The 27531-nt window shown below is 47.8% G+C and overlaps 1 protein-coding gene across 2 annotated transcripts in view; it reads left to right on the top strand.

Annotated features, from left to right (window-relative positions):
- The window catches only part of HGD (homogentisate 1,2-dioxygenase), a 40811-nt gene extending 14373 nt beyond the window's left edge, over positions 1-26438 (top strand). For both annotated transcript variants that reach the window (XM_006032491.3, XM_025214258.1), the window contains exons 3-14: positions 2243-2331; positions 5668-5773; positions 12311-12370; positions 13167-13258; positions 13955-13989; positions 14556-14635; positions 15089-15188; positions 17287-17411; positions 18110-18214; positions 21522-21648; positions 25339-25520; positions 26125-26438. In XM_006032491.3, the coding sequence (XP_006032553.1) occupies positions 2243-2331; positions 5668-5773; positions 12311-12370; positions 13167-13258; positions 13955-13989; positions 14556-14635; positions 15089-15188; positions 17287-17411; positions 18110-18214; positions 21522-21648; positions 25339-25520; positions 26125-26256 (1233 nt within the window). In that variant the 3' untranslated portion in view covers positions 26257-26438. The remainder of the gene's footprint in view (positions 1-2242; positions 2332-5667; positions 5774-12310; positions 12371-13166; positions 13259-13954; positions 13990-14555; positions 14636-15088; positions 15189-17286; positions 17412-18109; positions 18215-21521; positions 21649-25338; positions 25521-26124) is intronic.
- Positions 26439-27531: the final 1093 nt, after the last annotated feature.

Below are 27531 nucleotides of genomic sequence, written 5' to 3' on the forward strand. Positions count from 1 at the left end.
ATTCAGTAGGATCCTGGAGATGCTAAGGAGGATGAATGTGTTGTCCACCCCATTGAGGCATTTCCTATCCTATTTGGTGGCTTTGTTTCTCACCGAGTTCAAATAATTCAGCATCCATCTAATTAAATTAACATATTTAAGTTTTTTTACCAAAAAGGAGGAACAAGCCTATCAATTTTAACTCCAAAGATGCTGCTTAAAACACAGCAAGCAAAAGCCCAGGGGAATATTGTGTGTCAGGGGGAGGAGTGGTTGCATCTAGGTGGATGGTTTGGAAACCCTGCTCAAATTCAGAGGGTTCCACCAACAATGCCCCTACCCAGAGGGGCTATGTAACAGGATGGGGTCCAAGGGTAAAAATGATGCCCTCTGGTGGCTGTGTTAGTCCTGCTCTGCTCTTTCTTCTGCCTCTCAAGGTCTCACCCAGCTTCCTTGGCTGCCACATCTTGATGGTAAAGATGTGGTGAAGTTGCCCTTGGAGGCTGGTGAGCTCTTGGTGCTCTTTCTCAATACTACGTTCTTTCCTTGGGCTCAACTTGGCCAGCCTAACTGGGTTGTGGCCCCACCACCTACAGTCTTCTGGCCTTGGGGCTCTGACCTTGCCACCTCAATCACCCAAAAGCAGGGATGGGCAAAATATGGCCTGTGGGCCAGATCCAGCCCATAAGGTGATTCTGTCTGGCCTGTGATGGGTCCCTTGGCCCCGTCTGGCCCAGGCACAGGGTCAGCCTGGGCTGCGGCCCATGCAGGCAGTCCTACCAGCCCCAGGCACAGATGTGCTGCCTGGCACGGAGAGAAGCCCACCCTATCCCCACACATGGCTCTCGGGCAGACCAAGATCTGGAGTATGCAGGGACAGGCAGCATAGCAGCAGGGTGGGAGCGGCAGAGTAGCCAGACTCAGCTCCTTGGCAACCCCCCTGGGAGCAGCTCACTCTGCCCTCACACTTCTGGCTGCCACTGCCAGTGTCTTTACTGCCACTGGACCTGGCTTTGCTACCCAGTTACCCCTGCCCATCCGCCCTGCACGCACGACTAGAGGCACTGGATGGAGCGGGTGGGCGGGCAGGCATGGCAGGCATGAGGTGCGTGGGTGGGCAGGCAGGCATGAGGTCTCCATGGAGACAGCCTGGGACCCACATGGGGAGGGCGTGCTTGGCTGGGCAAATAGGATGGGGATGCGGGCGGGTAGGGAGCAGTGTCCATGACTGGGATGGGCAGGCAGGGGCTGGGGCCAAGATCATGGGGAAGTGACAGCGTGGGGCTGGGGCCTGGGGCAAAGCTAAAACCTATTCCCTGCATGTCCCTGTGACAGGCGCCAGTTCTGGGGGCAGGGCAGGGCAGCGGGCAGTACCTAGGGTTTTAATGGCCTGGGGCTCTGCCCTCTCTAGTCATGTGACTCAGCCCTCAGCCTGCCCTGGGGTGTTACACCTTAAACCCTGAGCTGCAGCCACTGCTTTCTACCTTGCACCGCTTTAACCCCTTGTGGGTTTCCCTGGCTCCACATAGCTCTGTAGCTGGCCCCTGCCTAGCTGCATATTTAACTGCAGCCCTGCCATACTGGTTCCCTACCTCTCAAAGTAGCAGGGGTTAAGGGTCCCTACTACAAGCTAACCCTCTACTTCAGGCTAACCCCACTGGGTGCAGAAAGCCCCTTCTACAAGCTAACCCCACTGGGTGCAAGGGCCCCTACTACAAGCTAACCCCACTGGGTGCAGGAAGCCTGGTGCCATGTTTAATGCCTGCTGAATGGAGCTTTTCCTGATCCAAAGAGTAGGACAGGTAGGGGAATCCTTTAGCCAGGTAAACATGAAGCATAGGATAGGTATAGGTGAGCCCACTCATCAAAACACAACTTGATGGCCTAGTTCAGGTTCTCTTGGCTTTACTGATACTTCCCTTCCTTCAGCAACCCCTCTATCGATCTTGCCCCTGTGTATCCTAGTGAACATGTTGTGTAGCCTCCTGAGAGCGCTCTGTCAGCTGCACTGTACATGGGAGTTATTCCCAGAGGCTGGCTCACACCCATTTCACACGTAGCCTCCTGAGAGTAGGAGGCACCAGACAGGAATCATTGCTGGTTAATCCTGTTATTGTTGAACAGATGGGGAGGTCTCTAGGTCCTTCACCCCTGGGGGAATCAGGATTACATGGATGCAGCTCTATTTACTGTACCATTCATAAGGTGAATGCTGATGCTTTGTTTTTAACCTTTTTTTTTCTCGTTTTCTCCTCTGCTTTAGAATAACCCGCAGGTCTGCCCCTATGGTCTCTATGCAGAACAGCTCTCAGGCTCGGCCTTCACCTGCCCCAGGCCCACCAATAAGAGGAGGTACTGTGATGCTGACTTGTGACTACCACAAATTATTGCTGTGTACAGGGCAGGTCTGGGGAGAGCCGGCCATGCTCAGTTTCCCTTGAGCATCCCAGAAGATTGGACTAGACGATTCAATCAGCTGTTTATGGCAATAGAAGTGCACTTTTAAAACAACAACAGGGAGTGAGAGAGGGTGGAGAAAGGTCATAGCTGGAGTAAGGCATGAGACCTATCTAATGGTGGAGGGAAGAAAGGCCTCCTTGGGTAGGGGATATAGATGAGACAAAGGAAGAGAGGAGATGTCTCATACGATGAACTACTGGGGTAGGGGGGGGTGGCATCATCGTGAGTCTGTGAAATAAGGTGAAGATCTCAGCTTAGTTACAAGTAGCCATTGTAAACCACTGTCCTCAGAACCACCCCTCCTAGGCTCCTGGCTGGTCTCATCATGCAGAAGCTGAACTCTTCTCTCTTTCTTGGGGTGGTCCTCCAGGGTTGGTAGAGGCTGGTATGGGGGAAGCTTGCAATTCCACTGCCTGGCTGTCTCTGCACAGGTTTTGCTTTCTGTCAGTCTGGCACCTGTGGCCATCTCACAGAGTACCGAAAAGCATTCCCAGCACAGGCTGGATTGTTCCAGTCCCAAAAAATGTCCTTCTGCCTCATCTCCGTCATTTTGCTCTGGCCCCTACCTGATCATGGAGGATCAGTAAATCATGTTGCTGCTCTCCCAGATGCTTCCCTGTCTGGTCTGCTCCTCATCCAAACAAAAGGCAGATGTATCCTCTGAGCTGCTTCATGGTTCTCTGCTTTGCCGGCTGGTGCTGGCTTTCTCTTGGCATGCGTGGGGAAGGGACTGAATCATTGTTGCTGCATGGAGATGTCCTTGACGGAAATTTTCTATCTCCCAAGGGAGTGCTCCCTCCCCTCCTCCTAACTGCAGCAGTGATAACACATCAGAGGCACCACATCAGAGGCTTTGGCATGCCTGTTTATTGCCTTTCTGATTATCTCTGGCCTCCTGCCTGGTTAAAAGCCCATCTCCTGGTTTGACCCATTTCTTGTGTGTATTCTGGCTCAGGCACCCAGCTTAGAGCAAGGGGGAGGGGCAGCCAGCCATTGGCATGACAAGCAGGAAGGAAGCAGAGCAGAAATCCATTTATCCACAGGGGTTGGGCCTTGGGCTCTGTCGGGGTTCATAGGAATTGGAGCTTTCTGGGCTCGGGACAGACATTCAAAAAGCCTGAGCCTAAACTGATTCAACCTTTGCAGGTTAGTCTAACCTGCAAAGCTTGACCTGATTTGTAGGTGGATAGACATTCCTTTTTCATTCCAGAAATGCAGGCATATGCCTGCAGTGGTTCAGGATAGAAGCCAGGAGGGAGGAATGGGGAGAGCTAGAGCAGCCTTCCCTTCCCTTCCCTTCTACAGTACTGAGCTGGTGTGGGTGGGGGGGAGGGGCTATGGGAGGCATGGTCAGGCCCCAGCAGGATGCTTTTATTAGCCCAGCAGGGAATTGATAACAATGTGTATCACCCCTAACTCAGTGTTTATCACCCCATTAAGAAAACAACAGAGGGACATTACCAGCTACCTGCTGATTCTGCCTTTGTCACAGCACAGTTCAGAGCCAGCATGTGGTCTGCTAGCTAATACACAGATACCTCTCAGCAAGGCAGAGGGAAGGGGGGAATTCCTGCTTAGTAGGGAGTGATGAGGGGGAGAGGGGAGCAGCCTGCTAGTCTCTGCCAGAGCTGCAGCCAAGGAACAGGGGGGCAGGGCCAGCTCTCCTGTGGAGCAGAGAGCCCTGCCCAGCCCAGAGAGCATGCTGGGATGCTGGGGGTGTCTGGTTTAACTTAAACCAGCAAGGGGTCTGGGACAGACATTGCATAAATCAGTTTGACCCAAATCAGTTAAGTCTGATACTACAGTCAACCAAGTTTATCTCAAACTGGTTTCAGCCATTTTCAAACTGGTTTATGTGCACTTAAACTGATCGCTTAAACTGGTTTGTGTGCAATGTCTATCCCTAGCACAGGTGGATGCAGAAAGCAGGACCAGGCTATAATACAAGTCTCAGGTCTGACTGCCCCTAAGGGGTCAACTCCTATGTGGCTTTTGAGCTTACCTCTAGCCAGAAGGGAGGACTTTGTATTCCCAACCCTGGTGCACAGTAAAAGGGAAGGCCAGACAGTTTTTCCTACTGGCCAGCTACACAGGAGCTATGCTTATGGAGAGGTTGAGAGAGTAGACAACACCAGACCCACAGCTCAATGGCTAGAGTTCAATTAAACCGATTTATGCAGACATTCCCATGTTACCTTTACTCCCTCTCCTCCTAGTGCTTCTTTCCTCAGGGGAGCAAGCTGATACACTAACCCTTTCCTTGCTATCAGAAGCAGGTATATTTCAGGAAAAGACAGGACAGCAGTAAGCTAAAAATTCATTCCCAGGGGACCACTGGAGAGGCAGGGAATTCATGTAAGGCAGAGGTTCTCAAACTGTGGTCTGCGGACCACCACTGGTCCACGAGCTCTATTCAGGCGGTCCGCAGAAAGGTGACCTAAGGCTAAAGCTGACAAACATTACACCCGACTTCCCAGAACTTTGCTCAAAAAAACAGGCACATCCATCACTTTAGAAAGGTAAGACTACTGATAATAAAATAAGTTGTGTGCTTTGATTTGTAGAACAAAAAAAAGTTTATTAAGTGGTCCGCTGAGACCCTCAGCAATTTTCAAGTGGTCTGTGAAAAAAAAATTTTGAGAACCACTGATGTAAGGCATTTCCCCTTTCTTATAGAGTACAGGACATACCACAGAGCACCTGGCAGTCTAACCAACTCTTGCTGCTGTGGGTGCAGTGCAGTCCATATGAGGAGTGGCTGGTTCTCCTCAGCAAGGCAATGAAGGACTCACTGTCTGAGGACAGGTGGCCCAGACAACTAGTTCCAGGAACACAAGGTGGTTCTGTTGCAAGACAAAGGGAAAGAAAACCTAGCCCATCTACTACATAACATGCAGCAAGGGCTGGAACCCAGGGAGATCTCATCAGCTGCACAGGGTTGTGTTTGGCCAGTGCTTGCTCAGAGGCCTTTAGAGAGAGCCCATGTAGGTTCAAGAAGTGCTGATGATGAACCAGATGGTGACCATGGGGGAGAGGTTAGGAGTGTCCTGCTTGTGTAAACCTTAGGTCTTGCCTGCATATGAGCATTTGTGATCCACGGGCATGATGCGCATGATGCCTGTGGATCATGACTGCGCATATGCAAGCAAGACCTAGGGCTTACACAAGCTGGACACTCCTAATCTAGCCACAGCCTGTATGTAACACGGGTGTTTTTCTTCTCTGCAGCTGGCTCTATAGAATTCTGCCCTCAGTCTGCCACAAGCCCTTTGAATGCATTCATGAAGGCCAGGTGATACATGACTGGGATGAAGTGGAGCCTGACCCCAACCAGGTAACCATGTCTTAAGAGAGGAAACAGCTGCAACAGGCTGTGTTGAGCTGGAAACTTGATGTTTGCTCTACTGGAGGGTCCTGTACATTGCACACCAAGGGAAATGTGTCTTGAAAACACATATAGGCCTGAACTTACCACTGGAATGAAGGCCAATTCCAGTTTATTAAAAGTCACATTTGTATTCTGTCAAACACAATCATGAGAGACACCAGGATGCGCCTGTCTCTAGCCTCTCCCACCCAGCAGTCTCACAGCATGCAGCAAACAATACTCAGTCCCCGCCATGCCCCATTTGCTAAGTAGACATTAATATCTCTAATTTATTTCTAGGGAAGCTGAGGTACTGAGAAAGTAAATGATCTAACCAGTCACCCAGTGAGTTGACAATCCCAGCAAGATTAGAACCAGGATCCTGACTCCTGGTCCTGTACACTGGCTACCAGAGGATGCTTTCCCATACAACCTAGTGAATTAGAGTTTGTCTCCACATATATTTAGGATCAACCTTGAGGTTGCCCTCAACAAGTCTAAGCCAGAGGAATCAACCCTTCCCCACTCGCATTACTCCTTATAGCTTGCACTACAGCCATCTATCATGCCCTGCTTCTTTCTTAAGATTAGCACTAAGATACCATATTTACAAGCATATCACACACTCCTGAATAAGATATGCATCTTGTTTTGGGAAGACAGACTGAAGAACAATTTTTTTCCCAGAATCTTACTTGCCACAGCAAAGACTCGCCATGGCTGAATGCTGGCTGCATGGAGTGGGGCTGGAGTCCACTCATCATCAGCATTGCTCACTCTCCCCCTGCAGCTTCACACCTAGAGGTTTAACCCTCTCACAGCTGCTGCTCCCTCAAAAGCTACTTTTAATTGGTAGCAACTGTGAGAGGGTTAAATCTGTAGCTATGGAGCTGCATGGGGAGGGTGAGTGATGCTGATAAGTTGACTTTGGCCCTACTCCATGTGGCTGGGAGCCAAGAACAGCCCCTGGCAGCCATTCTAATTCTCCCATGCCTCCAATTTCCTCACTTAAAGCCACCCCCCCCCCCCCCCCCCCATTTGGGATGGTTAATTTTCATTAAAAAGCTATATGTGGTATGAGAGTAAATATGGTATATCCTTGGTTCCCCTGCAGAGCCCTTCTAGGAATTAGTCTATGGTCTACTTCTCTCATGGGTTTGACTCTACTTACAGGCAATAGAAGGATGAACACTGAGAGAGCAAAATCTTGGACACAGTCCCAGATGCTCCACATTTGGCTCTTACCAGCTGAGAGACTGAAAGGGGCTGGTCATTTTTGGGGGTCCTGTAGTCTCATGATTTGTGAACTCTGTCCCCAGGCATGACCCTGCCTGATGCTGATCTAGCACTAATTTTTCAAATTGGGAATGAGAGTCCCAGTTTAGGGAGTCCTTGGAGACACAGCTCTGACTTCTGGGGCTGTTCAGGAAAATCTAGGACAGTTGGTTGCCTTATAGAGAGAAAAGCAGAGGGGTGAGGGAGGATACAGAAATAGCAGAAATAGGGAACAGGGAATTGCAGGATTGCAGAAGATGGACTTTCTGAGCTTTGCAGGCAGGTTTGGCTTGAACTTGTACTGGGGAATTCCACAGAGCTGCCAGGGTCTGCCTGGACAGCACCTGGGGACCAGGTTCAGGGGTTCACATATAGATGGGTGCTGGGCAGGGTCGGATTAACACATAGGCAAACTAGGCACATGCCTAGGGCCATGAGCTGTGGGGGGCACCAGTTCTTCCCTCTATGGTGGTGTCATGAATGGCTCCATCTGCCTCCCTGCTGGCCTCGCTGCCACAGTGACTGCAAGCCCCACTCCCTGCGGGTGGCAGTGCTGGGGTGGGGGGTCTCAACTGGCCCAGGGCCATGAATTTGTTTGCCTAGGGCTCACTAAAGGGTTAATCCGGCCCTGGTGCTGGGTATGGGCTTGAGGCAAAGGCTCAAGGGCACTCCTTATAATCAGTGCAGACAGGCTCTAATGCTGCCCTTGGCACCCTGGCTGTCTGTTAGCATAGACCAGCACTGATTTCAAGCTGTGCTGTCTCAAGGCTACCCGCAAGCCAGGGTCTGCTCCCTACAGCCTCTGCAGTGCCTCAGTCTTCATTTTCCCCAATCAAAAATTCATCTGCCCGGCAGGCAGGCAAACAGACTGTCTCTACATGCACCCCCTCCTCTCTTCATTTCCTGAGATGTTTCCCCCTTCTAGCCAGTTTCTCTTCAGCTCCTTTGGGAAATCAAGGTTTCATCCTGGAGAATCATGCAGAGGGGCTGTATTTGTTTGCCTCTTTTATAGCCTTGCCATCATCTTTAATCATGATTTCCTCCCCCTGCCAGCCACACAGTTCTGGTCTTCGCTAATCTGCCGCTTCCCTCCAGCCATCCTCCCCTCTACATGATCTCGTCTTCATTGGCTTTAGCCTCTCTGGGGTTTTGTTCTCCAATGCATCATCATTAGCTAATTTCCCACCATCCGGCAGCATCACCATTTATCACAATATTTCCCCAGTTCTGCTGGAACGTTTTCCAGTCACTCACCAAATAGCTGTGACAGGATCATATGCATGTATTTCTGCCTCACAACCCTTCTCAGCTGACTGCTGTTATATTTTCATCATTCCTGATGCCTTTTGCAAACAGAATCTCAAATTATTTATCCTTTTGTAGGTACCCAGCTCTAAAATCTCTGCAGCTATTTACGCTCTTTACCTTTGCTGTCTTCAAGAAAACTAACAAAACTGCTGTCCCCTCCCCTCCCTCTACCAACACATCCAATTTGAGGGGAAGGGAATGCATTTCAAAGAGCTCTTGAAGGGAGCCAGTTTTCAACTTCCCTTTCTGGAGATGGAGTTGAGTTTCAGTTTCTGTCACAAGGAGAACATCTCCTTGTTTTTCCAAATCTTTTGGTAGAGCCTACTACTCTAGTATCTAAGTGACTCTGGACGCTTAGTATCCAACGGCTTTTATTTATTGGAAGTCAGAAGACCTCCACGAGACATCAGTATTCCATTTCTTTCTGAGGTCCTGGCTGGCAAGCTGTGGGTACAGTCGTAGTCTATGTGTCAAGTGTCAGAACTAATTGGCCATAGAAACAAGTCCAGTCCACTGTCTGTCTAAGTGCTCACAGTCTGCGGGCATGACTGACCTTCTTAGATCTGTGCCAGTGACCAGCATTTGCGCAATTTAGTACAGTCTTCCATGAAATCTTTTATGGACCTGTTCAATACATAAGGAGCCCGTAGAGCGGGACAGGTACGGACTTCATCCAAAACCCACTGAAGCGGGGCAAGTGTTTCCCTTGAGTGTACAGTATGTTGGGCTCTAACATAATAACAACTCAACAACCCACCAAACAAATACCATAAGATGCTGGTCCTAACATTGAACATGGCAGGGGGATCAAACTGTTTTGGAGGAGGGGGCCAGATCCTTGTTAAACTATGCCCCCTGTGCTGGGATATAAATTCACAGCCTTCAGTCCACAGAAGAGCTTACACTGCTATCACTGGAGTTTTCTGCAGAAACAGAAGGGTGAACACAGACTCTCTGTGATAACTTACCCTTTATTCATTAGTTATTTGATAGCTTATTGTCACATTCAGTATTGTCAGTGAGAAAATCTGCCCCTCTTTAAACAAACTCAGTTTCTGATGCGCTTCTCTTCCTTCTCCACCTTCCATGATCTGTTTTTTCCCTGCATTTCCTTGCAAGCAGCAACTCCCAATTACCAGCCCTCAAGGGTTAAACATCACTGGGGAAGAATAGTTCATGTTTAAATGTCACCACTGGCCTTTACAGTTGTCACACCAATGAGGTGATTGCTTGTCACACCAATGAGGTGATTGCTTGAAGTCACTGCTTGAGGCTGTCTGCAGACTCAGACAGAGCCTGGCATCAGTTTGCACTTATTCTAGGCCCACATTTGGAAGGTTTTCTCTGCCATTACAAGGGCTAGAAACTTGTTAAAAAGGAAAGCCTAGAGGTGTACCCTAACCTGGTTATTTCATGCTGGTCACAAAAGTGCAGATCAGGGCCAGGCCTAGTCTAAAGGCTTCTATGCTTGACACTCTTGTCCTACACTGATCCCTCCTGAGGTTTTTCCCCACTTTCTGCAACATCTAAATCATCCCCAGCTCCAAGGTACCACTTGTTGGGCAGCCCAGGTCTCTTTGGGAGAGAGTCCCTGACAATGTGTTGTTATGTGGCATCCAACACACGGATGTTTCATCCAGACCCTCCCAAGGCCTTGCATCCAGCAATGAGGGCAAATGTCTCACTCACCGTTCCCAGACCCTCAAGCTGTGAGGTCTAGTTTACATCAGTCTAGTTTAAATCACATTTACACCCTTTACCCTTCTCCTGCCCTTTTATGTCCTTGGATCTCAAAGTGATACAAGGCCTCATACCTGTGAAGCAAGTAATTATCATCCCCATCTCACTGAGAGGAGACTGAGACAGAGAGAGGGGATGGTGAGATTTCTTGAGATGGTGAGTTCCTTGAGATTGTGATTTTGGACTTTCTGGTTGCATCTACACATGCTATTAGCATGGAGCAATAAACTCCGGCACATTTTGTGCCAGAGTTTATTGCTCCCGGGCACCACGTTTACACGTGAACCCAGGCCTGCAGCATGCTGAGCCAGGATGGAACAGCCCCAGGTGGCAGCAGGCCTCAACAGAGGTTAGCCAGCCAGCCCACCTGGAGCTGCTCTGACCTGGCTCAACATGCTGCAGAGGGGCTGGCTGGGGCTCAAAGGTGCTCCAGTGTGGGGCTAGCTGGCAGGCAGCTCCTGCATGAGGCACCCTCATGCCCTAACCAGTACCATCAGCATCTACATGTGCACTGCTACACACTAAAGAATGCCATCATACTCATCACACCCTAATATAACTGCATGTGTAGACATTAAACTTCACTGCAGAGCTAATTAGGCAGCTCCACAGTAAACATCTCATGTAGATATATCCTCTGCCCCCCAGCCCTGTCTTTTAACCTCTGGGCCATCCTTTCTCTTTCATGTGCCCATCCATCCTGACATTCCCCAAACTGCCCTGTCTCTTAGAAAAGTACAAAATTAAGAAAGTACAACATTTAGTAAAAATGGAAGATAAGTGATGGGTGTTTCATTCAACACTCTCTCCTCTGTACTTTTGAGATCCCTGCTAACTCCCTTTTCAGGGTCCAGTCCTAATATCCTTCAACACTGACACCTGCAACACAAATGCCATTTCCCTGGGTTCAGTAGGATTCTGCCAGGAGGAATTGCTGCCCAGCTGACCTGACCCCACTGGCCAGGCGAGGGCTTGAACTGCAGGGCTTCTCTAGAAGCAGATGGCTTCAAAGAACAGAGTAATTATGCATCAAGTAGTAGTGCCAGGCCTGGGGTGTAGCTGATTAATTAACAATGAACCCCTGCCCTGTTCCATGCACTGATGCATCTGGCGCAGCCAAGCTCACTGGCTCGTTCTTTTCTTCCTAAGGTTAATTCTCAAGGAGACTCTGATGAGTAGCATAAGCTCAATATTTAGATTTAATTAAAAAAAAAAAAGATTGCAAAATCCTCTTGGTTTCATGGTTTACAAAACAGTTCAGCAGAGGGCCAAACTCTGCTCTCTTTTCATACCAGTGTAAAAAGGAGTAACTCCTGATTGCATTTACATTGGTGTAAACTCAGGGTCAGTGAGATCAACATCAGAGCCATGGGCTCTCTGGTTCTTGCAGGTGACTTGGTTTATTTTGAAGCCTTTGCTGAATTAGGAGCACAAATGCAACCTTGAGCTAGTGCCGGTGAGCTGGAGAATGAAGCTGACTGTGACATCAACAAGAATAAATGCTATGAAATTCTCTAATGCTGTCTCCAGGGCTCTGCCACTGCTTTGCAGACAGCAATTAACTCAGCCCTCAGTACCTCTGTGAATAAGTGTCATTATGCCTGTTTCACAGACAGGGAGATTGAGGCACAGGGAAGGGCAGGGAGCAGCATAGCAAGTGAAGCATAAAAATCCACCAGTGATGAAATAGCATCAGCAATAAATACAAGGTTGGCTAAACTGATTTTTGTTGTGCTTTTCAGGTACAAAGAGTAATGAGGGAGGAGACAGCTTTTAAATAGGATTTTTTAACCTTGAGAGCACCTATCTTAAAAAAAACAAAAAACAATTTTTTTGCAAACATTTTAAAAGCCCACTAAAGCAAAAAAATGAATCCTCAAACCAAAGTATTCAGGCACGAAGCAAGAACACCGCCTCTCTAAACAGAGAGTTGGTTAGCTCAGTTAGCCTGAAGTCAGGCAGAAGTTAGTGCAGGGTGGTACTTTAGAGACTAACAGGTTCAGAGGAGCATGAGCTCTTGTAGACAACAGCCTACTTTGGCAGATAACATTCTTCCCCCTCGTTGAAGAGAAAGTAGATTGGGAAACAGAAGGCTGGGTGGGAGCCTCTGCTCTTTCTGCAGTTGTTCACATGATAATATAGCATCCTTTTCTTCCCAATGTTTTGCTTGTTCTCATCTAGCTGAGGTGGAAGCCTTTTGAGATCCCGAAGGCCTCTCAAAGGAAGCTGGACTTTGTGAGCGTAAGTAAAGGAGTGGAACTCTCTGGAGCATCTGTTTGGGGTTTATTAGAGCAGATGGTAACTCAGTGCACATCACAGAGCGGGAAGTGGAGGCAGTGACGAGCCCATGGTCATAGAAGGAGTGAATAACAGAGCTTGGGACAGAATGCAGGAGCCCTGCCCTATCTCATAGACTGTATACATGTTGTTAGTAAACTGTCTGGTTAGGAGTAGCCAACCATTGTGTAAAGGGTTCTCATCACAGGGGCTTCCTGCAGCCACAGCTATCAAATTGAAATCCGCCAAGCCACTCCACTGCCAGTGTTGCTTCCCCACCTCAACTGGGTTTGCAATGGCACCCAGGAAGAAATTGGCTGCTCCTTGGGAAATTCAGAAATGTGCACTCCAGCATATTGCTGTTCCTCTTACTAGCTCACCAACAAACCCTACAAGGGGGAGGGAGGATAGACACCTGGGGAGTTGTTCTGCTTGGGGAGAGTTTGCCCTCTCCCTGTCAGTGACCACAGGTCTGGGACTGTATCTTCTGCCACAGTTTTCAACACCCTCAGTTTTCATGGGCTTTCAAGAAGCTCTGTTCACCCATGGCCTCCTGGTGATGCCTTGTGATTAGCTAGGAGCTCTCTCTGGTTGCTTTTCATGAAAAGCCAATGGCAGAAATACATAGAAGCCTTCTGCAATGGAGGGGAGGGGGTCTGTGCAGAAGGAGGGCTTCCAGTCAAAGAGAGCAGGCCTGTCTGATGGATGAAGGAACCTCAACTCCATCCAGTACAAATGACTGTGTACATTTGTCTCCTAGGGGCTGCACACACTGTGTGGAGCCGGGGAGCCCAGGTCACGCAACGGAATCGCTGTCCACATCTTCCTCTGTAACACCTCTATGATCAATAGGTCAGTGACTGTGAGTTTGAGGCCCCAGTTCCCCAAAAGATGGTGTTTGCATGTGAGAATGGTGCTTGAGTCCACAGATCCTATAGATAACTCATGCTGCAGGTCATAGACATCAGCTGTTGTATGTATGGCACTGCCTAAGTATGCCCTGTATTCCTGCGCACACCACCAAAGTGCGTAGGCAGCCTGGGGAAAATGCTAGAGGAAGCCCTGGGCTAGGCAGACAGACATACAGCAGGGAGGTGAGGACAGGGAAAGGACTGCAGAGTCAAGAGAGGTTTGGTTCCTGGATCAGCAGGGTGCATGGATCCCTTATCCTTCAAGCCACACACTCCCTTGGAGGGCACTTGCACAGCACCTGACAGGCATAAATAGACCTCCAGAGCAATACAGTAGTACTGCCCATTGTGCAGATGTGAGAATGGAGGTTCAGTGGGGAGTCATGGACCACTGGCAGAGGCAGGACTGAGCCATTCCTCCACCCATTTGTTAGACCCCTGCTGCCTCCTGCATGTGCTTAGCTTCCACCACCCAGGCAGGGAGATCCCGGAGGTCACCTGTACTTGGCATCCTGATGCATGCATGGGAAGCTCTCTATTGCAGCACTCCAACTGCTTGAGGGGCCCTACTGTTGCAGCCTGTAGTGTGTGTGCCCGTGTGGTTTGTGATGGTCTGAACATACTTGTTTTTCTTTAGGTGTTTTTATAGTTCAGATGGTGACTTCCTGATCGGTGAGTTACTGAGTTGACCTTCCATTGCTGATCTCTGTTGCCATCAACTCATGTCTCTGTTTCTCCCAACATCTGGCCCACTTTATCAGCCAAGGTTTGGACCGGTGGCTGTCTCTAGTGGTCAGTCTCACACTACACTATTCAGGTTAGATGACTTGGTTGTGGTTGCCAGTTTCATCTGAGAGACTAGGGGTGCAGACAAAGGACACAATCACTGTGGAGCAACTTACCTTGGATTTCACTCTGCAGTGTCCAGTCAGTGCATGGAGAGGAGACAGTTTGCCTTGAGCCAGAGAGATGACATTGTCACAGAGAGAGGACAAGTAGCTTGCCAGGGCAGTAAAGCAACTGTACATTTCTTTTAGGTGCAACTTTACCCTGGATTCAAGTGAACTATACCTGGCTATATTAATACTTAGCATGTCTGCTCCACTTCCATTGCTTAGAGAAGTCAGTTTACTATACAGTAAACACGTGCATTTGCACCCTAAGCACTGCCTGGTTGGAGAAGATTTCTAAGCTGTGGCTTCTCCAGATCCTTTAGTGTTTATGTTTCCTTCCCACAGTACCACAGCAAGGAAAGCTGCTGATTACCACTGAGTTTGGCAAGCTGCTGGTGGAGCCCAGTGAAATCTGTGTCATTCAGGTAAGGATGAGGCAGAAGGCCGCCTTCTTATGGTTTGTTTTAGAGGTGCCTGAGGTTGAAGCACCCTACTAATATTAAAACATTGACTTTCTCTCAGTCACACCTCAGAGACCTACATTTTGCTTATCAGGGGCTGCTTTCCCAATGTACTAGGAACTGGCCTAATTGGTATGCAATTTCACAATCACAGCCAACCTAATCTTTAATAGAGAACCATGCATTATAGTTTGACTATCTGGATGTAGGTTGAGTGTCGCATGCAGCATGCTGGGATATGGAACTTCAGTTGGCCTCCCACATTAACTTTGAGGGCTGCCTGTGGGCCACCTTGAAGTCGATGGCTGCATTTGGACCACAAACCATTCCTCGACTGCCTATTGCATTAGTTTCCTTTTGGCCAGTGACTGCAATTCTCAGGGTATCTTGATATCTACTTTTATTTTTCCCATCTAGCAAGGGATGCGTTTCAGTGTGGAGGTGTTTGGAGAAACCAGGGGCTACATCCTGGAGGTATACGGGGTGCATTTTGAGCTACCAGACCTGGGACCCATCGGTAAAGATGCTCCATCAAGTTTATAGCAAGTTCGGTGGAGAGAGAGTGGAATTGGAAGAGTGAGGAACTAAGAGCCCAAAATTCATCCCTCCTCCCTCCCTGATGGTTGCCTTCATATGAACTAGAGACAGCCAGGTCCAGCCCTCTTCAAGTGGCCTACACAGGCTTAAGACTTCAGAATGTCCTTTACCAAAAATAAATCCAAAGCCCCAATACATGCCCCGACTTGGTCCCACTCTTTTTCTAGAGATACGCTTTGCTCACTCATGGTTGAATGGACAGTATTATTATGCAGCATAACCACAACTCTAACAAACTACTTGAAGGCCAAGAGTCCTCTAATTCTCTGAGAGTATAGAAAGAAATTATTACTCCTTCACTACCATCCCATAGAGAATCCCACAAAGATGTATTCCCTTACTGGGGAGTGCCATATATGCCAATTCAGCACCATCTGAAATTATTAAAAAAAACAAAACCATATTTACATTTCCTATCTACCAACAATGGTCCTAACTCTGCTTTAATTAAACTGGTGTAAATTGAGGTAATCCAAGTAAATCCATGGAATAACTCTGGATTGACATAAGTGTATCTGAGAGTGGAATTTGGTTTTGCATCTTGAGTTAAAAAAGGCCAAATTTCTGAACTGTCATGGACACACAGGTCTGGAAGGGACCTCTTAAGACACTGGATAAGCCTGGCAACCATGTCATGTAGCCCCTCTCATAAACTGATGATAAAGCTTGGCTGTCTTTATAAATTCAGTTGGACACTCACCCTTAAACCCATGTTTGAAGGAAACAGAGTCAGTAATGTCAAAATGATGAGTGTTTAACCTGGCAAATCTGTCCTGGAAAAGGGCCTCAGATGACAAAAATTGTCACCCCAAAACAAAACATGGATAGAAACATTCTACTGTGTGTGAATGACAACTCTAAAAAATCATTAATGGAGGACAACCTAATCTGAAATTATATGGCTGGACAGCAGCTAAATGACCTTTGCTGCAGAAAAAGTGCTCTGCAGACCCTTTGCCTCATTCACTGTTTGTCTTAGACCTTGAGGTCCTGTGGAGTGCAGTGATAAGAAAGATTCTTCAGCAGCCTTAACCTTAGCAGTGCAGCTGGGACACATTAATTTCATGGGACTGTTGTAGTCAGTGTCTGTTCCACTTGATTATTTATATTATTACAAGCTTTTTCATTAGTTTCAAAAAGATATCCTGGGGATTTTTTAGTTTCCCCAAGCAGGAGGCAGGGGAGGGAGGGGGGAGCAAAATCTATTATAATATTTACTTTTTGCAAGAAAAGAAAATGATAGTACTTGTGTGTAATACTTCTTTTAAGAAGTGATAATTATAAGAGCCTCTCCCCACCACTCACCTACCTCCCTTCCAAGATCAAGTTGCTTTATATTTTATTCTTGGTTTATTCTGACTTTACTTGTGCTTTGAGAAAATGTCAGCTGGAAGAAAATACCAACTGTTAAGCCCCAGCAGTGGGTACTAATGCACTGCATTTTTATCCAAAGAATACGGAGCACTTTGTAACAATAATGAGAAGCAGAATGCCTAGCTTTCATACAATGCTTTGTACTTTGAAAATACTCTACAGACATTAACTATCCCTTATAATACACTAAGGAGTATGTGACTAAGTGTCATTACATCATTTCATTTAAAATGTGTTAGGCATCTGATGGCATTCTAGGTAACTTTCCCTAATGCTATACAAACAGCCAGTAGCACAGTTGGAAGTACCTGATCCCCAGTTTTCTGCTTTACCACTAGATAACACTCCCTCTGCCACTGAAGATGGGTAATAGTGTACAATTTTTTGCTATGGGGACTCTTTCTTGATTGCATGTTGGGAACATAGATTTAAAAGCTAGGCTGTATCACAATTACACACTCATAAGAGCAAGGATTATGGGTAAATAATTTTGTTTTGGCATAATAGGCATTTTATGGAGCACAGGGGGGCACCCATATTGTTGTTCAGAACACAAAAGGCATCTCCTTAGGCAGGAAGGTGTAATGGTCCCCACACAGTTAACAAGTTTACTCAGAAATCTCTGTCTCTCCCCTCTGTGCCAGGAGCCAATGGTCTGGCTAACCCTCGAGATTTCTTAGTGCCAGTTGCCTGGTATGAAGATCGCCAAGTGCCAGGTGGTTATACAGTGATCAGCAAGTATCAGGGCAAGCTGTTTGCAGCCCATCAGGTAAGGAAATTAGAATCCTCTTTGGGGAGAATGGGTCAGACTTGAAATGCTGTTTGTTACTGCTTGTGCATATTGTGCGATTCATGATTTATCAGCATGGTCAATCATATAACACCACTCTTGCTCACATCAATGGTCAAACTCCTACTGGCTGATATGGGAGCAGGAGCAAGCCCTTGGCTCATTAGTGCATACTCCTCTCTCCCACTAAACTCTCTCTACCTTAGTAAATATTTTAAAAGAACTGTTTGACTCTAGCTTCGATGATTCTTCGCACACAGGTGCTGGCCTTTACCTCCCTGCTTCCAAGCGCTATTTTGTGGTATATATAAAAAGGACTAGACAGGGACATATAATTTCTAGCAGGCAGGGGTTCCCATTACAGAAAAATCATGGTCACAACTTGTTCTGTAGGGGCAGCCTCAGCAGAGATGCCAAGTTCAAAGACTGAACTTTCAGCTCTTCTCCAGAGATGGTTCTTCCAGTGTGTGGCTGAGGCCCATAAGCAGGGGGCAGCAAGAGGAAAGGTGCCCTGTTCTTTTGCAAAATAGAGGGCTCTGGCCTCCACACTCACAACATGCCACCTTTTGCCAGCAACAAATCCATATTAAATACCAGGTGTGGTGCTTTGCCTCTTAGTAGCACATTGGAGTGTTCCATATGTAATCTTTTACCTTTGTTCTTATCGACTTTAATAGGATTTCTCCCCATTCAATGTCGTGGCCTGGCATGGAAACTACACACCATACAAGTACAATCTGGATAACTTCATGGTCATTAATTCTGTTGCTTTTGACCACGCGGTAAGTTCCAGGGGTGTGCCTGGCAGAGCTATGCAACCTGGAATTGGAATTGAAAGTCAGGGGGAGCTGCGGGTGCTTAAAACTTGTGCACAATCAGATCACTTACTAGGTGTCTAACTATAGAGGTAGGAGAAAAACTGCAGGCACTGAAGTTTGAAAGTCCTGGCCTAAATGACTAATGCAGTGGCCCACACAGTGAATCAGCTCTAGAGCTGGGAAGAGAACTGAGGAATCCTGACTCCCCGTGCTTAACCCACAACTCCTTCCATTCATGTGCAGATCCAAGCCAAAGTCAAATTCAGCCTTAAGCAATTGGGTGCAAGTCCATGCAGCAGTGAGCCAAATCAGGGCTGAGTAAAATATGGCAGCACCCATACAGAGTGCCCAGTTTTCCACACCAGGACAGCTTCATAACACTGACATTCCTTTGTCAAAACTGTTGGAAGAAGTTGGTTCTGCCCTGTCCTGATAGCTGCTTTTTCTTTTGCCCACTAAATACATAAAGGAGGGATAGAAGTCAGTTCTTTTGCATACCTGCTAAATGCTAAAGTGATATGACTTCCGTTTTCTACTTCCGTTTTTTTCTGAAACACTTTACATGGAGCATGCGACTAGAACCTCATATGTCACTACTGTGTGAGGACCATAATCTTTTTCCCATAACATCAAATTGTTATCAAATAGTTATTATTATTATACTATTATTATACTACTGATATGATTTAACATTTTCTGGTGTGGTGGTGCCTGAAGTCTATAACTAGGTTAGGCCCCACTGATAGGTGCTACACAGTTGCATAGTAAATAAGAGTCTGTGGTATAGGTGGTGGAAGGCCAGGGCCAATGGGGCTCAGAGTCCTCAAACTGGGTCGGCAACAGCAGCTCCAACACCACCACCACCTCAGTGCCGCACCCAGTGCCCTGCCACATGCTCCTCCACTGCCATGCACATAGCACCGGCGCATGCCAGCCCCAGAACGACCCTGTAGGAGGGAGGGGCAAAGTCAAGCAGGTATGCTCCACACTGCCCAGCTCCCCCAATTAATATTTTCTAGTGCCACTTACGGTCTCTGCCCCAGGGAAACTGCAGTCTACAGCGCAATATGTAACAGGGGGATGAGACAAACAGCAAGCAGGAGCAAAGGGGGCCAGGTGACAAATGTAGTAAAATGTGCATAATCATAGCCAGGAAATTGGCTTCAGTGGGTCTGACCTCATAGTCCCAACAGGCAGGGAAGGGGAACAGGAGTGGATCAACCACATGGACTGCTGAGATAATAGTCCGGCCACATCCAGTCATCATTAATTCTATCCTCATGAGCTGCTAAACCCTCCTGTTCACTTCCTGCTGGCGCAGAGGGAGTTTTACTCTTGCGAACTACAGCATTCTAGGTAACCATCATGAAATTAATGCTGTGCGCTTAAAACTGACTAAATTGACTCTTGAACAAGAGTATAATTTTCTGTTGATTATAAAGCTCTGCGGATGATCACTAACCACTGAGTAGAGCAGCCCTACTGCACCAGAAAGTCACTGCAAGTATTACACGTCCCTGTTTTCCGATCAGATTTTATGTGGACTCCCCACCCCCCCCAAACACTTCTCATACCAGGCCCAACTCAGTTCTAGCATAGAAGGGCAGTCTCAGAAGTGTGGCACCTGCTCTCACACACAACTGCATGTGACCCCGTTTGCTAACAACAGGTTTATGCAGCCCAATGGGGCACCCATGTGCTGAAGATTGGAGCCAACACCCACTTGGCTACTCAGAGAAGAGAATTTTGCCCCAAAGTCTCATCTTAAGTCACCTCTCATAATGAGAAAATGACACAGTACACTCCCTTGGTCCTCCTGAGCCTGAAGCTAGGAACATATCTGAAGAGCCGGCAGGTTTGGTGGCAACAGCTTTTAATGCTTATGGAAAGCAAAAAAAAGCCAAAATCAGTGGGAGCAGCTTTTCTAATAAGAAAACCAGCCCAGTGGGACAGGTGCACTCAGCTAGACTCTCTCTTGGCACTGCTCTGTGAGCGGATGCACAGGGAGATTGGAAAGGGTTTAGCCAGACAACCAGCAGAAAACCTCTTCCCCTCTCCAGTAAAGCATGCTAGGGGGAAGGATGGTGTGGGAAGGAAAGTTCAGGCAGTCATCCTGCTGCATCCCAGTATCAGCACTTGGCAATCTTTCAGTGCTTCATTTTCCTTGATGGTTAAAAGGCGAGAGGCAATCGTTACCCTCCTCAGGAAGGGCTGGAAGGTTATATTCCTAGCCTGTTGATTGTCACTGTCCTGCACAGAAACAATGTGGGGAGCCTGCTGGGCTGGACTTCTGGGTTGTCTCGCTGTGTGGCCTGAACAGACCCCTTCCCTCTCCAGCTCTGCTTTCCTCCCCAGAGAGGGGAACAGCATTGCTGCCCTACCAGTGGGTTACTGATTTGTGTCAGGAATGTGACGAGAGGTCCACAGACCTGAGGAGGTAGAGAAGAGCAATGGCCAACTGTTACTGCAAGCGAGTACAGGTCTCGACACAGAGACCCTTGGCTCCTTCCATCACAAGCATCCTCTGCTGCCCAAGCACCTATCAGACTCCCAGAAGACTCCTGATTGTACCTAGCCTGACCTTCCTGTCAGCACCAACCCTCCAGTCCTGCCACCCCCTTTGTCTCCATGCTGGGCACAGTGCCCTCAGAAACTGGGTTTGGGAAGTCCCTGCATTTCTGCTTCCCCTGCCCCCAGTCTCAGCTTCACCCTTTTCTATCTAGTGTCATTACTGAGGGGACAGCTCATAGGAGGAGGGGTGCAGCACATGAAAGGGGCAGAACCAAAGGGTCTCCCCTGAATCCAGCCAGCCCTGCAGGGCAGGAGGAGGAAGTGTTGCAAGGCACTGGATTCAGGACATCCCCTGCCCCTCTCCTGGGTCAGGAGCCAGGCAAAGGGGGAAACAGGACCAGGGCATAGTGGGGAGTTAGGGAATAAAGTACTTGTTTCAGGAGCTAGGTCCCTTCAAGGCTAGACAAATGAGGAAACAGCCAGGCCCATCTCCTTCCCCCAGCCCCCAGAACAGGCAGCTGTTATTTTTCCACCCCCCCAAGTCAGCACCTGGAGCTGCCGCCATGGTCACCCTGCCCTAGTTATGCTAATGGGTGCTCTCACACCCACTCCAAACCCCCCTCAGCATCCACACATCAGGTGGAAAAATGTGAGTGAGAAAGCAACTAACCTAGCGGGCCTCAGTCAGTTGGGCTGACAGGCCTGAACTTGGCCATATTTTCTGATCTGTCTGTCTGTCTGTCTGTGTTTTTTTGTGTAGGACCCTTCCATTTTCACTGTCCTGACGGCCAAGTCCACCCGTCCAGGAGTGGCTCTTGCGGACTTCGTCATCTTCCCGCCTCGATGGGGGGTGGCTAACCACACCTTCCGGCCACCCTACTACCACAGTACGCCTCCTGTTGACTCGGCTACCCTTGGGAAGGGGGGACCTGGGGGAGGCACAAAGCAAGCTTGCTGTCCTCCATAGCTGTGCCAGAACAAAGCACAGTTTACCTACAAACTCTGGCCCAGCTAACATGGGGCACTTGCAGCCCTTGGAGAAACAAATGAGAGCAAAATTGCTTCCTTTTACAGCAGCTAGGAGCAGCAGCTTGTGGCTGTACACATACAGTATTGGAGAATCCCAACCAAATTTGGGTCCCCATTGTGCCAGGGACCGTACAAACATGTAGTAAAAGGTGGTCCCTGCCATGAATTGCTTATCATTTCATCACAAAGGAGAGACAGAGGGCATGAGAGAGTATTACTATCCCCATTTTACAGATGGGGAAACTGAGGTGCAGGGTGTCATGTGACTTGCTCAAGCTCACACCTGGAGTCTATCTCAGAACTAGGGACTGAGCTCACTTCTGCTAAATGTCATAGCCACAAAACCATCCTCCTTCTTCAATGCATTGTATCGAGATGAACAGTGCTGTTACCGTTACCCCAACAGTCTTTGGAGAGAACAAAGCCAGAGATTAACTACTCTTGTTCCCAGTGGACAGACAACTACACTGCAAAAGCCCCAAATCCTTACTGGCTGTCCCTGAGCAAGAACTGAGGACTCAAAGGACCATACAGATTTAATCCCCCTCAGACCCCAAACAGATAACCCAGGGTGAGATGTTGATAAAGCTATATGTGGGGAAGGCTTGTCTCACTGCCACCTAAGTAGTGCTTCTCCTCTAGATAAATAAGAGGCCTCAGTCTCCACAGCTGCACCTTTCATGGTGCTACAGCCATGGTGTTTAATGTGGAAGCATTCAACATTGTTTAATAAGCACCTCCCTTTGTTACTGGACAGAGCTTTGAGGAGGCATGGGGTATTATTTCTGAAACTTGGTCCCTTGACAGCACAGTGGGCAGCTGTGCAGCCATCTGAATCAATCCTAGAAGCAAGCACTTGGCCCACTAGCCTGCTCTCATTTGAAATAATGAAAAGTGAAGTGAAAACATCCAGAGACCAATTAAGCCAGTGCCAGGTCACTGCAAGTGCCTTTGTTAAACACTAAATTCATACTGACAGGGTTGTTTTTCACCAGTGGGATGGTAGGGTCTAAACTGCTGGACCAAACACATCACGCTGGCTCTGAGAGGGTTTGGGTTTGCAGAGTAGCTGAGCGCCTCAGACCCTGCTGAAATCTGTGAAGCGGTAAGAGCTCTGCACTGCGCTGGAAGGGTAATGGGGCTGAGCGAGTCTGGGACATGAGTAGTCAAACTCTGAACCAGTTATGCTTTCTCATATATTTTATGCGAAATCTAGTCCTTTATCCACAGCACTATAATCTCCTGCTCTTGCATTCAGAGAATGTTGTGTTGCAGTTCAGTTTGCACATATCTGCTGTGTCCAAATACTTGACAATCACGGAATTGATTCTCTCCTCACAGCATTTCAGTCAAATGAACCATTGCTATTATCTCCATTCTACAGATGGGGACTGAAGTACATGGTAGATTAAGTAACTTGCTCAAGATCACACAGGAAGTTTGTGTCTGAACCAGGCATGGAATCCGGGTCATCTCTCAAGTCCCACCCAGTCTAGTGTTCCATTAGCTAGACCAGAAGATGGCCAACCTACAGCACAAGCACTACAAGTGGCACAGGCAGGCTCTGTGCATGAGAGACAGCAGATCAAGGAGGCGATAGGCAGCACAGCAGCAGACAGGGCAGGAATCAGAAAGCAGAGCAGGAGATCAAGCAGGGAGCACAGGGCAGGAAGCAGAAAACACAGGAGGAGACTGGGCAGGGAGCAGTGAATACACCAGCAGACTGGACAAAGGAAGAGTATCAGATTGGCATTCAGGGGGGCATGTCTATACATGTTTTCTGCAGAGCTAATTAGTTCTGTAATGAAGTCTCAGTGTCTACATATATGCCCCTATTAGGGTGCAGTAAACTGATAAACACTGCCATAAGATAATACATGTTAACATAAGTACTATCCTATGGTGGTGTTATTTATCTACACGTGTAGATGCTGACAGGGCTGGCTTGGTCACAAGGGTGCCAGCTAGCCCCACACAGAAGCACCCTTGGGCCTCAGGCACAGCACGTTGAGCTGGGTCAGAGCAGCCCCGGGCTGGGAGGCTGATTCCTTGGGTCCCCTGTCAGCTGGGGTTGCTCCAACCTGGCTCAATGTTTTGCAGTCCTGGGCACATGCACAACTGGTGTTCCCAGGAACAATAAACTCCAGCATGAACTGTTTATTCATTTGCATTAATTGCACATGTAGACGTGCCCAAGGAGAGTTAGTTTGTGCCAAGTCGGCCAAAAAGATTGGCCCCCGCCACTAAACTAGACCACCCTTCCTACAGCATGCTATAAATATTACAATATATTTTTACAGCTGTAGATGCATTACGTGCAAGGACTTGGGAGTTCTGTGTACTACTTTGTGCATCCCTGACACAATTCATAAGCCATTTTTATGAAAAATTCACAATGATCCATTCTTATGCAAGATGCTGAAGCTCAAGGATGAGTAATAATGAACATTTGCTTGCATATATAGGCCAGCTATATTTTTAGCTAATGAATGGCATTCAAGAAAAGATGAGCTTCTGCTTAAAATGAATTGGATAGAACACAGCTACAGCAATTTGGCTTGATAATGCAAAAAGAACCCCACTTATCATCAGGTATAATGCTGACATAATGCTTGGTCAAGTCAAGTCTGCTGAGACAAGTAGGAATTACACCTGGTAATTGTTTGTGGGGGTGGGGACCAAAGTTATTAAAATACCTACCTCAGAGAGAATGTCTCCTAATAATAACTCCAGGGTTAGACGGAACCGCTGTCAGTTATATGAGGGGTATCCTACTCTATCACACCTTACTCTACCAGTTTCATTAGGACTACTCAAGCTACTGCTTCTCATGAGTACAGTTCACATAATATTATCCCCAGTCACTAGAGAGAAACTGTGTAATTTATGTCCAAGAAGAAACCATGAGCATAAAAGAATCAAGCAACTGTCCCAGACTGGAGGTTTTAGAAACATGTAGAGCAATATGCCTTAGTGCTTTGGACACTGGAATCAGACTGAAGTAGGTCTGAATAGACCTGGGTTCTAGTCCAGCTCTGTCAATCATGCGCTGAGTGATTTTTGGGGAAATTCTTTTTTGCCTTGTTATACCCAACTATAATATAGGGCTGATAATACTGACCCTTTTTATATAGTGGTTTGAGATCTACAGTGTGTATAAATGTCAAGCCATGTTATAAGCTTGTCTATGTACAATTTTACTACCAATACACTGGAGGTAGTGCAAGGCTCTCGAGTCAACCTGATTATATTGGTATAAAGTGACTATAATGGCATATGATAGAAGTACCCCTTTTAGTGGCTTAACTAGGAGGGGAGTGTTAACAGCCTCTGTTTCTGAATCCACATAATTATGCTGGTAAAAAAAGTGTGCATAGACCTGCCTTCCACCTACCCACCAACTGGTTCACCATTACTACTTGCTTAGAGGTCTCAGATTCAAATGCTGACCAGATCCAGCTCAACTTAAGTAGTGAGCTTAGCTGGTCTCACAGCCAAGTTATGATGGCTTGGCTTGACAACCACCTAACTTGTGACTATTTTCACAGGAAACTGCATGAGTGAGTTCATGGGGCTCATCAAAGGGCATTATGAGGCCAAGGAAGAAGGGTTCCAGCCAGGAGGGGGCAGTCTGCACAGCATGATGACCCCCCACGGGCCAGACGCTGAGTGTTTTGAGAAGGCAAGCAAAGCCAAGCTGGAGCCTGAGAGAGTAGCAGACGGGACCATGGTAAGAGCCTTACAGAAGAAAAAGGCTTCCACAGCCAGGTAGCAGTGATACAAAACATTCACAGTTCCTGGCTTTCATGTTGGACATGTGTTTGGGGCTATTGTTGCAATCCTACCCCACCCCAAAGATGGATTTTTAGAAACACCTTAGTGCCCCCGAGTTCCCTGCTGGGACTCTGTACCCTGAGCATTTGGTTAACAATATGGACACTTCATTTGATGCCAGCTGAGGTCAGATTGTTAATTAATATGATCTTCAACACAAGAGGACAAGTGAAGGGGCACCCCACAATGCCTCCGACTGATCCAGAAATAACAACTAGCTCTAAAGAATAGGGGCCTATCAGACGCTTTCCTTGGGTTTCTGATTTTCTAGGATGTTCACAGGAACCTACCAAAAGACAGTCGTGCAGTGGTGCATCTCAGCAGATTTTAGTGATCACAGCCTTCTTCTCCCTGAGTGAGCAGGTGGGAGCAAGGCTCTCTTCAGTGGCAAGTGCTGTACCTCTTTGACACCTATGTCTAGTAAAACAGGGTTACTATGTGCCTATTCAACCTCTTCCTTCACCCTCCTACTCTGAGGTGTTTTCTGTGGTTCCCAACAGGCCTTCATGTTCGAGTCCTCCTTCAGCCTGGCTGTTACCAGGTGGGGCCTCAAGACTTCCAACTGCCTAGATAAGAGCTACTATAAGTGCTGGGAGCCACTGAAGAGTCATTTCAACCCCAGGAGCAAGTAAACAGAAGGGCTCACTGTACTCTCAGGCCAAGTACAAGGATGGGAAAAATCTGCATGTGCATGCAGAAGGGCTAGAAAGTTCAGTGCATCAAGCACCATTACGGTACAGTCATTACAGAAGCAGCAACCAAATAAATGAATTATCCTTACAAGCCTGTGTAACTTGTGAACAGCAATTAAAAACACCACTATTCTGAGCTTTTACGTATCTAATTAAAGCTTTGCTCGTGACACATGGGAGCTGACACACTTGAGCAGCTCTCCCCCTGTGGTGGATGCAAACTCTCTACCTTGTAAAGGAGGTGATGGCTGACACCCTCTCCATCTGTCTGAAAATGAGACACTTTTCACGAGGCAGTTGTAGGATCCACCATTTAACATTACACTCACACAAGGAATGGCCTCTCAGTTAGAGGGTAATGATAAGGCAGGAGATGCAACCCAGAACTGAGCTCAAATCTAGAAATGCCAATCAGGGGAAAGTTATCCTTCCAGTGACATGTGACCCAGCCTATAGCCCTAAACCAGCTGGTGTCCAGGACTTATAGGTCGAAGCCAGGAGGGAGTCCTGACTGCTATAGGCTCTTGCTGTGTAGAGCAGCAAAAAGATGTCCCCCAGCCAAAAAGGCAAGCCTTTTGCCTGCCTGCACCCCCCCCCCAAACACTGAACCCCATGCCAAACCATTGTATAAAGAACTAAATTCAGAAGTGGTTGGGAGATATAATCCCTTACAGACCTTCTTCTTCCTCCCTGTTTCTTCCTATACTCCAAGCAGCTGGAGCCCATAGCTGCATAACTGTGTCTGTTCTGGCACCCCTTGCCTCCATACTTACTCAGCACCCAGGGCTAATGGCCCCCTCACTCATCTGTAGTTATGCTACTGATGCCAACTATACTATTGTAAACCAACAGAAACAAGGCACACTGCCTTTAATACAAGCTAAACTACTACAGTTGGAGCCTCTTGTAGGGCTGTGCAAAGCATCAGGTGGTGATTTGATTCGGAGGAGATTTGGCCCGATTCGGTGGTCGAATCTCTGAATCCAAATCGGATCAGGGGACCAATTTAAAGGTCTGAATCAATTCAAAGCTCTCCGAATCTTCGGAAAAGATTCAGAGAACTTTGATGATTTGGGCAGTCCCTGGTGGCTGCAACAGGGAGCAGCAGCCAGGCTCTGAGCTGGTAAGTACTAGGGGTGGGGACCATGGGGAGACCCCTGCCATCCCCCCAACCCCCACACACCCCCAGCCCCCCTGACCCCGCCCACTCCCCCA

The sequence above is a fragment of the Alligator sinensis genome, unplaced genomic scaffold (assembly GCF_000455745.1).
Source record: "Alligator sinensis unplaced genomic scaffold, ASM45574v1 scaffold1301_1, whole genome shotgun sequence".
Taxonomy (NCBI): domain Eukaryota; kingdom Metazoa; phylum Chordata; order Crocodylia; family Alligatoridae; genus Alligator; species Alligator sinensis.